This window comes from Gymnoscopelus microlampas (assembly GCF_963454915.1).
Source record: "Gymnoscopelus microlampas genome assembly, chromosome: 3".
In the NCBI taxonomy this organism is placed as follows: Eukaryota; Metazoa; Chordata; class Actinopteri; order Myctophiformes; family Myctophidae; genus Gymnoscopelus; species Gymnoscopelus microlampas.
This window is the reverse complement of record NC_139940.1, coordinates 33,558,093-33,571,499: the sequence shown is the minus strand read 5'-3', so window position 1 is coordinate 33,571,499 and position 13,407 is coordinate 33,558,093. Positions and strand designations below refer to the sequence as shown.

General features: G+C 39.4%; 2 protein-coding genes across 13 annotated transcripts in view; one reads left to right on the top strand and one right to left on the bottom strand.

The window, feature by feature from the left end:
- The window catches only part of rbms3 (RNA binding motif, single stranded interacting protein), a 153,233-nt gene extending 144,818 nt beyond the window's left edge, over positions 1-8,415 (top strand). For 4 of the 8 annotated variants that reach the window (XM_084052028.1, XM_084052024.1, XM_084052027.1 and 1 more), the window contains 4 exons: positions 1,027-1,167; positions 1,501-1,587; positions 3,325-3,449; positions 4,472-8,415. In XM_084052028.1, the coding sequence (XP_083908154.1) occupies positions 1,027-1,167; positions 1,501-1,587; positions 3,325-3,449; positions 4,472-4,475 (357 nt within the window). In that variant the 3' untranslated portion in view covers positions 4,476-8,415. The remainder of the gene's footprint in view (positions 1-1,026; positions 1,168-1,500; positions 1,588-3,324; positions 3,450-4,471) is intronic. The other 4 variants (XM_084052030.1, XM_084052029.1, XM_084052025.1 and 1 more) reach the window with 2 other exon arrangements.
- A 1,516-nt stretch (positions 8,416-9,931) lies between these two features.
- entpd3 (ectonucleoside triphosphate diphosphohydrolase 3) overlaps positions 9,932-13,407 on the bottom strand; it is a 34,507-nt gene continuing 31,031 nt past the window's right edge. For all 5 annotated transcript variants that reach the window (XM_084050076.1, XM_084050075.1, XM_084050074.1 and 2 more), the window contains one exon: positions 9,932-11,099. In XM_084050076.1, coding sequence (XP_083906202.1) covers positions 10,911-11,099 — 189 coding nt within the window. In that variant the 3' untranslated portion in view covers positions 9,932-10,910. The remainder of the gene's footprint in view (positions 11,100-13,407) is intronic.

Below are 13,407 nucleotides of genomic sequence, written 5' to 3'. Positions count from 1 at the left end.
GTCAGGGCTCAGCACTTTTTTGAACAACCTGATGGTTGCCAGGTGGACACTGTTCAGAAGTCTGGTGGTATTGTTTGATACATAGGTATTGTTTGATACATACTGTAGGTATCGCTTGCCTGGCCGTGGCAGCAACACTGGTGTGAACAGATTGGAGGTTGGAGTGATGATTGTCCTTCATGATCCGCTCAGCTATGGCTACATACCACTTCTTGTATATTTCCTGGAGGGAGGGAAGCTCACATCCGACGATGTGCTGGGCCGTCTGCACCACCCTCTGTAATGCTTTCTGTTTGAAGGCGGTGCAATACCAGGCTGTGATGCAACTCATCTGGATGTTCTCAATGGTGCTATTGACCTGAGGATGCGGGGGCTCACCCTGAATGTCTTCAAGGTGGTGGAGGCAGTGTAGGCATTGCTGAGGCACGCATGTCTAAGCTAAACAGATATAAGAAGCTCGGAGGGGACGTGAACGAGAATGACGTCAGAGCAAAATGGCCCCCTTGTGAATATGGCAAATTGTGAAACGTGCACTGGTGAATATGTGAAAATGTGTTAAGTCTGCATTGGAGCAGTACTGGTTTACTGTGCCAAGGTGTTAGGCTGAGATACACATAACTGGGCACATGGGGCATTCTCATATTAACACCGTTCCCACAAGCAGTTTTGCCGTCCTAGTTAAAAGGAGAGTGTAGGATTTTGACAGGCTCAACACAAAGTTTGGAAGTCAACAGCGAAAGGCAAAGAAACTTTCACTGCAGTTCGATCTGCTGCTACTGCAGAGTTCCTCCTGCCGTGCCTACGATACCCAGTAGTTTTCTGTGCATTTTGCTTGTACCTTCATTTAACTAATAGCCTGTTCCATCTTGTTCAGCAGAGGGCTTCTGTAATCAACCCCACTGACCTAGTCTGCCAGTTCACCCATCGCTCCATCCCTCCCTCCCCATCTCAGACTCTCTATGCAACTCTTATTTTGTTTCTTTTTTTCATTTCTTTCCGGTGTTTCGATGTTTAATTTCAGTTTAGTTTGTGACTTCCTTCCATTCACAGGGTGCTGTGATCACCCCGAATGCAGCCATGGAGCCTAGTTTGTCTCTCCAGCCCTCCAGTATAATGGCTCCTCTCACCCAGCAGATGAATCACATGTCTCTTGGCACCACAGGCACTGTGAGTCTCCCCATTTACCCCTTATTAACAAATTGAATAACATTCATTTGAAATTGCGCTAGTGTGTACCCACTGCTAATTTCATTTTCCAATGGAATTGTCAGCTACTATTTCCTCATAAAGGAATGAATTGTGTCATATCGTGCCCATAGACCAAACCAAATTTCTGAGAAAAAAGAAAAATCCATGTGCCAATGAAAAAATCTGTCAATTAAGCTCCACTCCTCAAAAGTTTGTTCCTATTGTTTGTATGATTCTCATTCTCTCTCTCTCTCTCTCTCTCTCTCTCTCTCTCTCTCTCTCTCTCTCTCTTCTCGTCCCCCCCCTCTGCAGTACATGACTGCCGCAGCAGCTGCACCTATGCAAGGAACCTACATTCCCCAGTACACTGCAGTGCCTGCCTCTGCCATCACAGTGGAAGTAAGGACAAAATGAAGTTGCCATTTTTGCAGAGCATGCCATGATGGCATTCATCGGGGCAAAGCTTACTACAAATATCTTTGCATCAGAGCATCAGTTTTACTTTCTCCCATACCTCACCTCAACTGTCAATTGTGTCAAATCATGTACGATGATAGCAAGCCACAGAAATAACACATACTGATTGATTGATTGATTGATTGATTGATTGATTGATTGATTGATTAATTCAGTCATTGATAAATGTGTTCATTCATGAATTGACTTTTATGTGACACTGAGGCAGAACTGAGGTTTTGACAGAGACATGTGTGGTAAAAGTATTTCACGGCCATCATCCTTAAACAGTGCTGGGAATACCACAAAATTTCAAAAATAGATGTGTCTATTTTGTCATTCACCGATGGACAGTTTTTATTGGCCAATATTCTGTACTGTTCCCAAGAGCAGGGGTCTTCAAAGTTTTTCAGGCCAAGGACCTCCAAGCTGAGAGAGAGATGAATTTGTGTTGCACATTAAACTTTTACATAGATTTCGTAGATACATCCTTTCATACACTTGTTTGACTGCAGTCATCAGTGTATGTATGTTGGATTCATGTTAAAGGAGACATCCGTTAATTTTTAGTGTTATCTTTGATATGTGGCAAATCACTTACCAACGTAGAAATGCCCATTGACTTACTCCACAAATCCCCCTGTCGATCCCCACCGTTGGCATAATACGAGGCGCGAAGATAGCCCAAATTCGCCTATTTTAGCGATGATAGTCCCGACAAGCTAACCGCTAATAACAGAACGCGCTAACGCTCGTTGCTTGTTTCTCTGCCTGGCAACACCAGGTTGCCAGGTTTCGGAGAGAAACAAGCAACGAGCGTTAGCGCGTTCTGTTATTAGCGGTTAGCTTGTCGGGACTATCATCGCCTGTAAGGGTCTCATGGGGCTCCACAATGAGTGCTAGGAGAAAAAAAACAGACTTTGCATTTGTTAAAATAGGCGAATTTGGGCTATCTTCGCGCCTCGTATTATGCCAACGGTGGGGGTCGACAGGGGGATTTGTGGAGTAAGTCAATGGGCATTTCTACGTTGGTAAGTGATTTGCCACATATCAAAGATAACACTAAAAATGAACGGATGTCTCCTTTAAAGTATATTTTCAGACATTTAACCACATAAACCGTCAATACTTAGTAAACTTGACCTTTCTCTCTGTACTTGGTCGGCTCTTTTTCCCTCTACACCAAACCTCGCTCCTCGCGCCGCGAGGCGTTGTGAGCTGTGTAGATCTGCTATCTCTCAGAATAGGAATGCTAGGGTTCAAGTGGTTAATGTAAAACAAAAAGTGTAATAAAGATGGATAAAGATGTCTAATGTTAATGCTTATTTGTTGCTTTTTTTAAACAGCCAACTATTGTAAAGTTATATCTAAATCTTCTTAACCACTTAAATCCTATATACAGTACTTCGTTGACTGGGATTGCCTCCTTTTTACCCTCAGAGAGCTACAGAGCTGTATATTTTCTCAAATGTTCATCAACTATGGCCCAGACCGTGGCTTGGCGGTTCGGGCACCTATAGGCTCTCCCTGTTTCCTGTCCATCTCCACTATACTGTACACTATAAATAAAGGCAGAAAAGCCCCAAAAATATCTTTAAAAAAATAAGAAAAAAATAATGTTCATCAACTATGACATGTCCACAATCGGGATGCTAGGGTTAATTGCTCTTTCTGTGTCAGGGTGGTTTGACAGAACCTTCTCCTCAGACAGTCCCACCATCCGCCCAGGACACCAATGGACAGCAGCCGTTACCAGTGGAGAACACAGGGGACCACGCTACAGCCTACACCTACCAACAGACTAAGTATGTTTCGGATAGTCGTTCCCAACCTTTTCTAGATCACGGCCCACTTGAAATTGTTGGAAGCGTTCGCCGTTCGTGACTGCTTAGGACTGGCTCACAGCATAGGATACATGCTAGTTAGGTTCCTTGATTATGATTTGACAAAATGTCATGGAAATATAAAGTGGTTCCTTGACCTCATAGGATAGGATCGTCCCAGAAGACGAGACCAGTAATTGTAATGGTTTATTTCATTTGAACTATCCCAGCCGTAGCTCCTTTGTTCCAAATCAAAAATGATTACTAATAAAAACCCTCGAGCAGCTCCATAAATACTATTTTTAATAGTATATGTGCAGTGACCTTCTGTCAAATGATGTTACCTTTCTAGGTTGTCACAATTCAATGAGTGACCAGAAAAAATGTGGTGCGCACAGACTGAAAATGAAATGACAAAATACATTAAAATGCAATAAAAGCCGGGGGTCTTGCGATGCGTCCTCCCCTTTCATTAGGCCCACCTTTTTAGTACTGATTCCGATTCCGTGTGTCAAACTGCAGAACCCATCAGGCCAACTGTGTCTGGTATGTTTTAGTCATGAGGCTTGGCCACTCTCCATTAAACACTTGAACCCTAGCGTCTCTGTTCTGGGGGGGAACATTCGCCCATCCGCCCTTGGCAGCGGACCAAGTACAGAGCTGACCATGGTCATGTTTACTAAGTATAGATGGTTTAAGTGGTTAAAACATCACACTTTCTATTTGAGGTTATACTCACGTTGATTTGTCGTCTTTCATTTATTTAGTTAAATTGTATTTTATGAATGGTGATTGTGGGACTCAAACTGCTATATTCCATAACAATATTAAATTGGCTAAACCTAATAGATAATACTTGTAAATGACCACAGTCTGCAAAGCACGTTTTCTTGCTCGTAAACACAAGGAATGTTTTGTCTGCCTTTTGGAAGAGTAACATTTTGTTATCGCTTCCCCAGTGGGCCTTTTCTGAATTTGTCTTGCTGTTTTTGTGTCTCGTTCAGATAAGCAGACGATGGTAGGATTACTGCTGCGCTGCCTTGAGAGAGAGGGACTGCACTGAGGCTCTGGGGACACAGAGAGAGTCAAAAGAGAAGGTGAGATAGATGGACGACAGTGAGAAGAGAATGCTTCCACTTTGCACAGGCACAAAAAAAAAAAAAAAAGACAAAAAAAGAAGAAAGAAAGAAACACGAAGGAAAAAAAAAATATTACAGTTGTATTTTCTACTTGGTCTCTTTGAGAAACAAAAACAGGACAAAGCAATGATGGGACGCTAAGCTCAAGAGGACTTGAACTGCATTCTGCAACTTTATTATCTGTCATCCATGAGATTGGAGCGTGACAGAAGAGACTAAAGCAAAAGTCAAACAATAAACTGTACGGGAATAAAAGAACATTTGAATGTGCAGGTAGATTTTCAGACTTTTTTATTAGAAAAGGAAGGAAGTTTAAAAAAAATATAAAAAAAAGAAAACAGGTTGTCTTCCTTTGGTATTAAGCTACTTTATTTTCCTTGTTTTTATGAGTTTAGTAGTTTTCTAGAATATAAATGTTTTCTTAAATCTTTATTGCCTTAATTTTCTCAGACTTTGGGGGGAGGGGACTTTTCCATTGTCTTGAATCGTAAAAAAAAAAAAAAAAAAGACTGAATGATTTGAGAGGTCTTTGGGCGTTTTAGATCATCAGAGATGAAATCTACAAATATCACTGTACAGGTTAAAGATGCGGCTGTATTTGTATGAAGATTTTAAATTATGTGGTAGGTTGCAACTTGTGTGGGTAGAATAAATCTCCTTTAAGGAAACAGGTGGGAATGATGAAGCCACTGCTTCATGGTAAATGCAGTTAAAATTTGTTTATGAAGAAAAAATGTTACTCCATGGCATTTTTTAAAAGAAACTTGCAATTGCTTTATGAGCTTCAAAAGAAATAGTTGTTTTGCCTGCTTTGCTTGTCTCACTACAAAAACAAAAGAGAAAAACCCAAAACAGATAACATCTGATAAGGAAAAAGTGCAAGGATAGGATTTTTAGAAGAACAAATGTGTGCAAAAAGCAATAGTTTTAGGGAAATTGTCACAATTTCTTTTGTCTTTGTTAGTTGTTGTTAAATACACACAGCCTACTGGTGGCACATTTTATACCAAAGATGGATAGAGACTGGGAATAAATAGAACATTCTTTCCTTATTATTATTCTTTATTTTAATTTCAATGCTGAGATTTTTCTTGCTTGTCATGTTGTCGGTGTGTGTTGGAAAGTTTCAGAAGTGACAGACAATGTACGTCACAAATGCACACACCTGCCTTGACCGTGCCGGAGAATGGAGCTTGCATGTGTTTTCTTTTCCGTATAATTATGATTCTCACTTGGTGACGTTCCACAACAATGAATAGAGAGAACTGTTTGGCAGTGGTCTAATGATCATAGAGCAGTGTTACTGTTACTGTTCACAGGAAATGTGAATACCGTCAACCCATTATTTTATTTTAAATATAAACAGATGGAAAGGAAGGTATACACTTGACTACACTACACCTTTTTGGGGTTTTATCTCCTTTGGCTGTCATGACCTATCTCTCATCGAAAATGTTCACAGGCAATGAGATGTTATCTGACTTTTTTTAAAGCCCCATTGTGCGATATGCAGCCCCTTCCCGATAAACAATCGGAATGATACATTATGTATAAAAATAACTACTTGAGCTGGATAATCCCCCATAGTGGGAAACGTAATGGGATGGGGTGAGCAGTAATGGGGTGGGCATGTCATGGTCATGTCATGTCATTCTGGGCATCATTTAGATTGTCTATTTTCGGCAAGCAGATTTGCTATCGAGGGAAAAAAGTAGAGGACCAAGTTTAGACCAATGGGGGACCCCGATCAACTAAGTATATACTGGCCCGGATCGCTGGCATAGCAGTCCGGCCACATACTGTAGGCTCAACGTAGCCTGACAGCGTGTCGCGGGTTCGAGTCCCGATCCCGAAGGCCTTTGCACCCTGTGCGTGTCACTCCCCATCTCTCTCCCCATTTCTTGTCAACCTATCTGTCCTATCAATAGAGGCATGAAAGCCCAAAAAGAAATCTTAGAAAAAATAAAACAATAAAAAAATAAGTAAGTAGGATTTAAGTTGTTAAAGAGGGACAGAGGTGGCAAGGTGTTTTAACAAATCTGGGAGGCGCTCGGGGAGAGGAGCTCCAGTTCTTACGAGGAGCTTACAGTCATGCCTGAAATTGACAAAATGCTTTAGAAAGGAGGTGGGAGAGAAAACAGCTGGCACATGTACATATTCATTGATAGTGTTATGTCTCAATGAAACCATAGTATCAAAATATCGCACAATGCAGCTTTAACGATAGTTGGCCAACAGTTAGGAACATTGCCTTGTCTGTGCATTGTTTTATTTTAACCTCAGCTCAAGCAACATATTGTTATGCCATTGTCTTGCCAAACTCAAGCCATTTAAAATGTGAGCAGGGCAAGGATCTCTGTTCCAGTCTGTATAAGTAAAGGGCATTTCTTTTGAACTGAAGGTCTACTCAGAATACATTTCACCTTATTGTATGACATCATCTCCTATGACGAAAAAGACAAAAAACAACAACATATATTTTAGTTTTTGTGTTGCCTTTTTTGAGGATTGACTTTGTGAGAGCTGCTATAATCTGGTCAGTGTTGAGGAGCCAGGTTGTTTTGTGTCATCTGTGTGGGAACGAGATGCCCAGCAGGGGGCATCAACAACACATTCAAAGCCAGTTTGGAAGACCTTGGAAATTATTGTGAAGTTCCTGTAGAACAGTGATTCCCAACCTGTTGGCCGGGGCCCACTGATGGGCCGCAAGGGTATTTATTGCAAGTGGACCCCCAAATAATTGGCAAACAGCAAGATTTTAAATGATAATATAACATTAATATATAAAAAAAATGACATGATCTTTTTTCTTTAAAACCTTGAAAAAATGGTTTTCATCTGGATACTGATAAATAGGAACTTAAAGTATACTACATTAGTTCCAAGCCAGAACTCAAATTGATGATCATTAAAATAAACTGCACACAGCCCACCCATCTTAAGTGTTAAGTGGTCAAATGCGTGGACTGCAAACGCTTTCAAGATTTTCAAGTGAGCCCTGATCCAGAAAAGGTTGGGAATCACTGCTGCAGAATGCGCTTTTTAGCCTATGACTACCCCACTTGGCAGTGCAACAAGCGTAAAGTTTTTATGCTACATCATGTTTCCTTTTGACATTGAAACAGAAGACATGCACAAGGTTGCATTCAAAAGAACACGCCAAATGCCAATATGGGCAATCACAATAGGCTCCTTAATTCTGAAGTATTGTTTGATACTAAACAATACATGACCCATCATACTGCATGTCTACACAGAAAAAGAGTGTTAGTTTAACTGTGAGAGTTGCACTCAGAGTGAAATTTAAGTATTTTTGCTGTGTACATATTCTTTCAGTCAGAGTATGGTTATTATAATAACAGCAACAACTGCTCTGAGGGCACACCTTCAGAGCTTTGCCCATCTGGCCTTGGCAGGAAGGTATTGGAGAGACGGTAATAAAGAAGCATGCTAAAGTTATGGTTCAACCAAAATCATGTAGAAACAGTGAAACCTCTATTGGAAAATAAATTATTGCGCGTGCGAGAATGAGAGAGAGAGAGAGAGAGAGAAAGAGAAAAAAACAGGTAAAGAGAGAACAAAAGTAATATTTATGAGATCTTTTTGTACAGGTGTTTAAAAGAAGATGCAACAGAAATACTTTGATGATGCTATTTTTTTATTTGTTGCAGTCATATGCCTCCCATGTCTTTGAAATTGTGATTCTGAGAGTGTCTGTAGAACAAGTGGATGTTATTGTAGTTTGAAATGTCTCTTTTCTTTGTGTTTTCTTTTTAAACAAATCTTTCAATAAAAAATGTTTCAAAGAATTTGTGTAGTCTACTAATTACTTTGTGCTAATTAATCGTGCATGTACAAATGCGTGCCACTAGACGGCACTAGAGTAAAAAAAAAGAAAGAATGAAAGAAACTAAATTATTGTATTTTGAGTAAGTATGGTCTATGAAACACAGACTCGTATAGTATAATGGCCACTGGAAAACGATAATGTTGAACCATCTCTTCATACATTTAAAAAAAAATCGTTTTGCATTAAAGATGCAAAAAGATCTAAAACTCACTGTTTTAGACTGAGTAATACATGAAAAACGAATGGATCTCATTTTATTTCATTCATGATCTGTAATTGATATTATTCATTTTATTTTAAATACACAGCCAAAGTAAAGTACAACTCATTCAATCAACCGACAGACAACACAGATACAGACAATAGATAATCAGTCATTATCAAAATATGAATACTAGCCTACAGTAATGTAGCCTAGCTGGTGTACCAGATTAAACACATGCATCACCCCAGGCCACACCACCACATCATTGATAATGTGACCCCAAAAGCAAGAACATACAGAATGATATATACTTCCTACTTAACCATCTGGTGTTTTGTTTTATCATAAAACATTCAGTGAAAAATTTGCAGGATATGCTGTTCTTTGGGCCCTCTTTTGTTGATAACACAATAGAAAGTTCTTTAGATACTGGGCCAAAAAAAATGTAAAGAATGAGACATGCATTCCTAAATGGGGGGGGGGGGGCATATATTGAAGAGGGATTTCCATTCAAACGTGTTAAAGAGCTATTGTGTATATGTAGCCTTTGCACATTGTCCTTCCAAAAATGTGTGCTCCAAAATGGTGCATAGGCCTACACAGTTTACTTCATTACATTTTTCATTCCGCCTGGCAGCTGTGAATGTTATTTTGCATTATTTTATTTATAGGCTACTGTTTTATCAACACTGTTTGCTGTTGTATTCCAGTGTTGAAATCCATTGAGTTGATCAGTCTGTGCGATTGTGTGGCTAAATGTTAAATTCTTTGCAGCATTTGTAAAGGCTGTTTGGAATGGGATCAGTTATCTTTATACAGCTGTATAAACAAAGCACCAAGACCTTTCATATGTGTAAATCCACCCGAGGTAGTGGAAGCCTGGTTGGTCATTGTTGTTGTGCTATTATCGCCACGCGACACCATCGTACAATGAAGTATAAATCTTAAGTCTACAGAAGATAAGGGACACACTTTGCATGTCTGTAATCCTCTGTAAATACGATTGTCCATGGATGCCACCACACAGTGCTTAGGGTAGCCTATTGGGTGAGGCCAATGTTGAATTTGGAATTGTCAAGGTCCTGGAATGTTACATCATAAACAGTGCTGCATATGACTTTGATGTCTAGTCCTTCATATTGTATGGTAGCTTTTTACAAAGAGGAACAATTTGGTGCGTGCATATATATATATATATATATATATATATATATATATATATATATATATATATATATATATATATATATATATATATATATATATATATATATATATGCACGCACCAAATTGTTCCTCTTTGTAAAAAGAGTGTGTGCATAATTACATCATCTTTCAGTGAAAAGAGTAAACATCTACAGTACTTTTTCCCCTTTGCTGTTTTGGGATATGTAAACCAATGACTGTAACAGTCAAGTCTCTGACTTTAAAAAGAATCATATCACCCTCTAGTGGAAGACAGCAACACATACAGATAAGAAGAAAGCTGAATCTGACTAGTTATCCACAAATAACCTGTTATAGTTTGCCTGAAGAGCAAAATGAGCCTTTCCCCCCTATTATTGATTCCCTTCAACCAAGAAAGCTAAATTAAACCATCTTAGATCCAAAGCCAAATTGTGAACTCATATTATTTGCTCTCTATAGGCATGGCAGTGGCGCAAAAAGCCGCAAATAGCTTAATAGGTTCATCCTGAGAATTCATAATTAAAGGAGTTTGCCACTGTCAAATGTGTGGACGCTTATTCAAGTTGTCGATCGACACAGAAACGTTTTTGATTGCCTGCTATACCAGCTGAGATTTTTTTTTTCCTTTTGTCCGATTGTGGAGCTTTGCTGTCTGAGCCTACAATACCCACAATTCACTGCAAAGTGAATTGAACAATGAGCCCTTAAGCAGGTCTCATTGTCCCTGGTGGCCTGTAGCCGTGTGTGGCTATTTCCAATTGCGTTTATTTTGCATTTTGCACTACAGACAGTCACTCACACAGCTGCTGGTGTGAATTCAGCATTATATATTCATCATTACTCCTACAGATAAAAACATGGAGATGAGGTTGAAAAACAGTGGGGTAATCCTTTAACTATATATGCTGTATATATAATAATTCTTGACATTACAGACCTACAGGCATTTCACTTCTGTGACATTTTTACATCTTTACCCTTTGTCCTTGGGTAAAAAAAATACTACCCTCTTTGAGTGAAACCAGTCAAAGTAACCAATATAGTAATTGTCCCTAATGTGGTCAGTAACAGTAGCGGACAATGCTGATGAAGAGCAAAACGACAGCGATGATGGTTAGCGCTGAAAAGAGGAAGATGAGTCCAGCATAGAGTGGGTTGGACATGGGGAGCAACTCCTTGGCATCTGATGGGAGCATATTGGAGGCACTCAGCATATAACCCAGACTCCAGCCTACACTGGTATTCTTCACCTGCACAGAAGAGAACATCATTTGGTCAGTTTATGTACAGTACTTCTCTGTCAGCATGTTTATTAAATGTTTGTTTGTTTGTTTCCTTTTATTACATTTTCTTCCCTGCAATAGAAGATCTACAAGCTCATAACGGGTCACCATGTGACACAATGTGAGCTTGTAGATCTTCTATTTTGAAAGTTTTTGCATTTTTCGCCCCAAAATAGATTAGGGACGCCAGGTTGAAAGAGTTTAATTCAAGTTTAGTTCAGTTTTCAACCAGACAGAAGCCTCCATAGATTTGATGGGGCGCACATATTTTAATAATGGCGACGCCTTTCTCAGTGGCGTGTAAAGTAGTGACATATTGAAACGTCTTCTACACTGCTTTCCCCTTTTTCAGACAGAACTGTCAAGAGCCAGGCCTTTCATGTTGAAGTTAATAGCTGAAGCCCTGGGGCCAAATATGAACCAGAAAAGCCATCTAGCATCCCTGTAAAGTCTCAAAGTCGGTCTCTTTTACAGTACAGTGGCTACCAATTGTGTCATTAACAGACCCCACAGCCACGAAACAAAGTGCACAGTAACTCACTTGTTGATGGGGTTTGGAAATCAGGGGTTGCTGCCAGCTATCAGGGGAAACCCTTTTGTTTTGAATGATTGAGTCTAAAAGGTTAACCACTCTCTGGAAACAGTGACAGTGGTGAGTAACATTTTAACCCATTCAATTCGGGAACGCATCTGTGTCATTTTAGATTTTAGCTATAGCCATTATTTTATACTTTGCCTATTCAAAAATAGCAGATATACAAGCTCATAGCACTGCACCGAGTGCCGTGCCAAGAGCTTGTAGATCTGCATTTTTTGAAAAATCCTGAACATTTGAATATATATATTCTTAAAGCGAACATTTGTAAACCAATGGTTTTGGGGGTCCTTGACATGAAAAAGTTTGAGAACCACTGATATTGTAGCAACATACAGTTTTCAGACAACTGTTAGGATTTAGAAGACATTTGTAGATGCGTTCCCGGACTGAATGGGTTAAAAGAGCTACATATAGTTTGCATGACTGATGGCATGAATCTCACCAACTAGGAATCTCCTTCTGTTGAGGAGTTCCCTTGTAAAAAAGGGAGTTCCATCTCCCCGGGGCATAACTGAAGCTTTCCATTCTCCCTTTGACATTTTCATATACCATAGATAGATGATTGAATATGTCAGTCAACAACATCTGGGCTATACTGTGCGCCAATGGATTATCTAGGGCTACACAGGGGTGCAATGCTCACTGGACGGCCTTGCACGCCGTGCTGGAACCTATTTGACCAGGAGCACACGCAGGCACACGCATAGATTTAAAATTACTTTAAATTCGCACCTCAACAAAGTTTTCAAAGGCTCCTGACTCACACCAACAAATTAACAAAGGAATAAGCCTAGATGCATATCAATTGTCCATTGTGTGACTTGCGGTGTAGGTGTTAAGCGACGTGCGCGTCACGTCATTGAAATAGAGTGCAAGAACATACCAAATGAGCATTGCATGCCTGCTCATACACATACAGTAGAGTACATAGAGCACACAGATCGTCACTTGCAGGTCAACCAAGATGTGAAATTAAATTAACTGCAAAACTGTATTTTGGACATTTTGCTTAAATAGTTTTGCATTAGGCATTATGAGGCATCATGATTGTATTATAAGCACATTGTAAGTGAATTGTTTACGTTTAAGTTCATGTTTGCATCATGACATGTGTTAATATTTATATAATCCAACATGGCTGTGTAATGATGCACTTGAGACAACACATACACAACAATGCTCAATATTTTTGTTTTGTTGTTGTTATAAATGATTAACCATCGAAAGCAAAGCCTTACTGTTTTCTTTTATTACAAGCTGTTACTACATTCATCGTGAGCTTGAGTTGGCAGACAAGTATTTTTAGTTATTTTCTATCATATAAATATGTATTGAACCGTCTGAATGAGTGTTACCGTACGCACCATGCCAACAATTATTTTACTGCTCATACAATAGGTTGCTTGAGGTGCTGTATCATTCACTTACAGTATAATGACCGATTTTACACCACTTTAATGATATGATGACATGAGGATGTTATTAAGTGGTGCCATACAAACAGGGTAGTATGTACACAATATGTGTCAAAGATCTTCATAATATGTGCTGTAATATTGATTCAACAGTATATTTGGAACTTTCTTACCTCACCAAAAAGCTACATATATATTTACTCCAGTGTCCAAACGGTACCAGTGTAAACAAACCCATTACTCTCTCTGAATCCCAACAAAT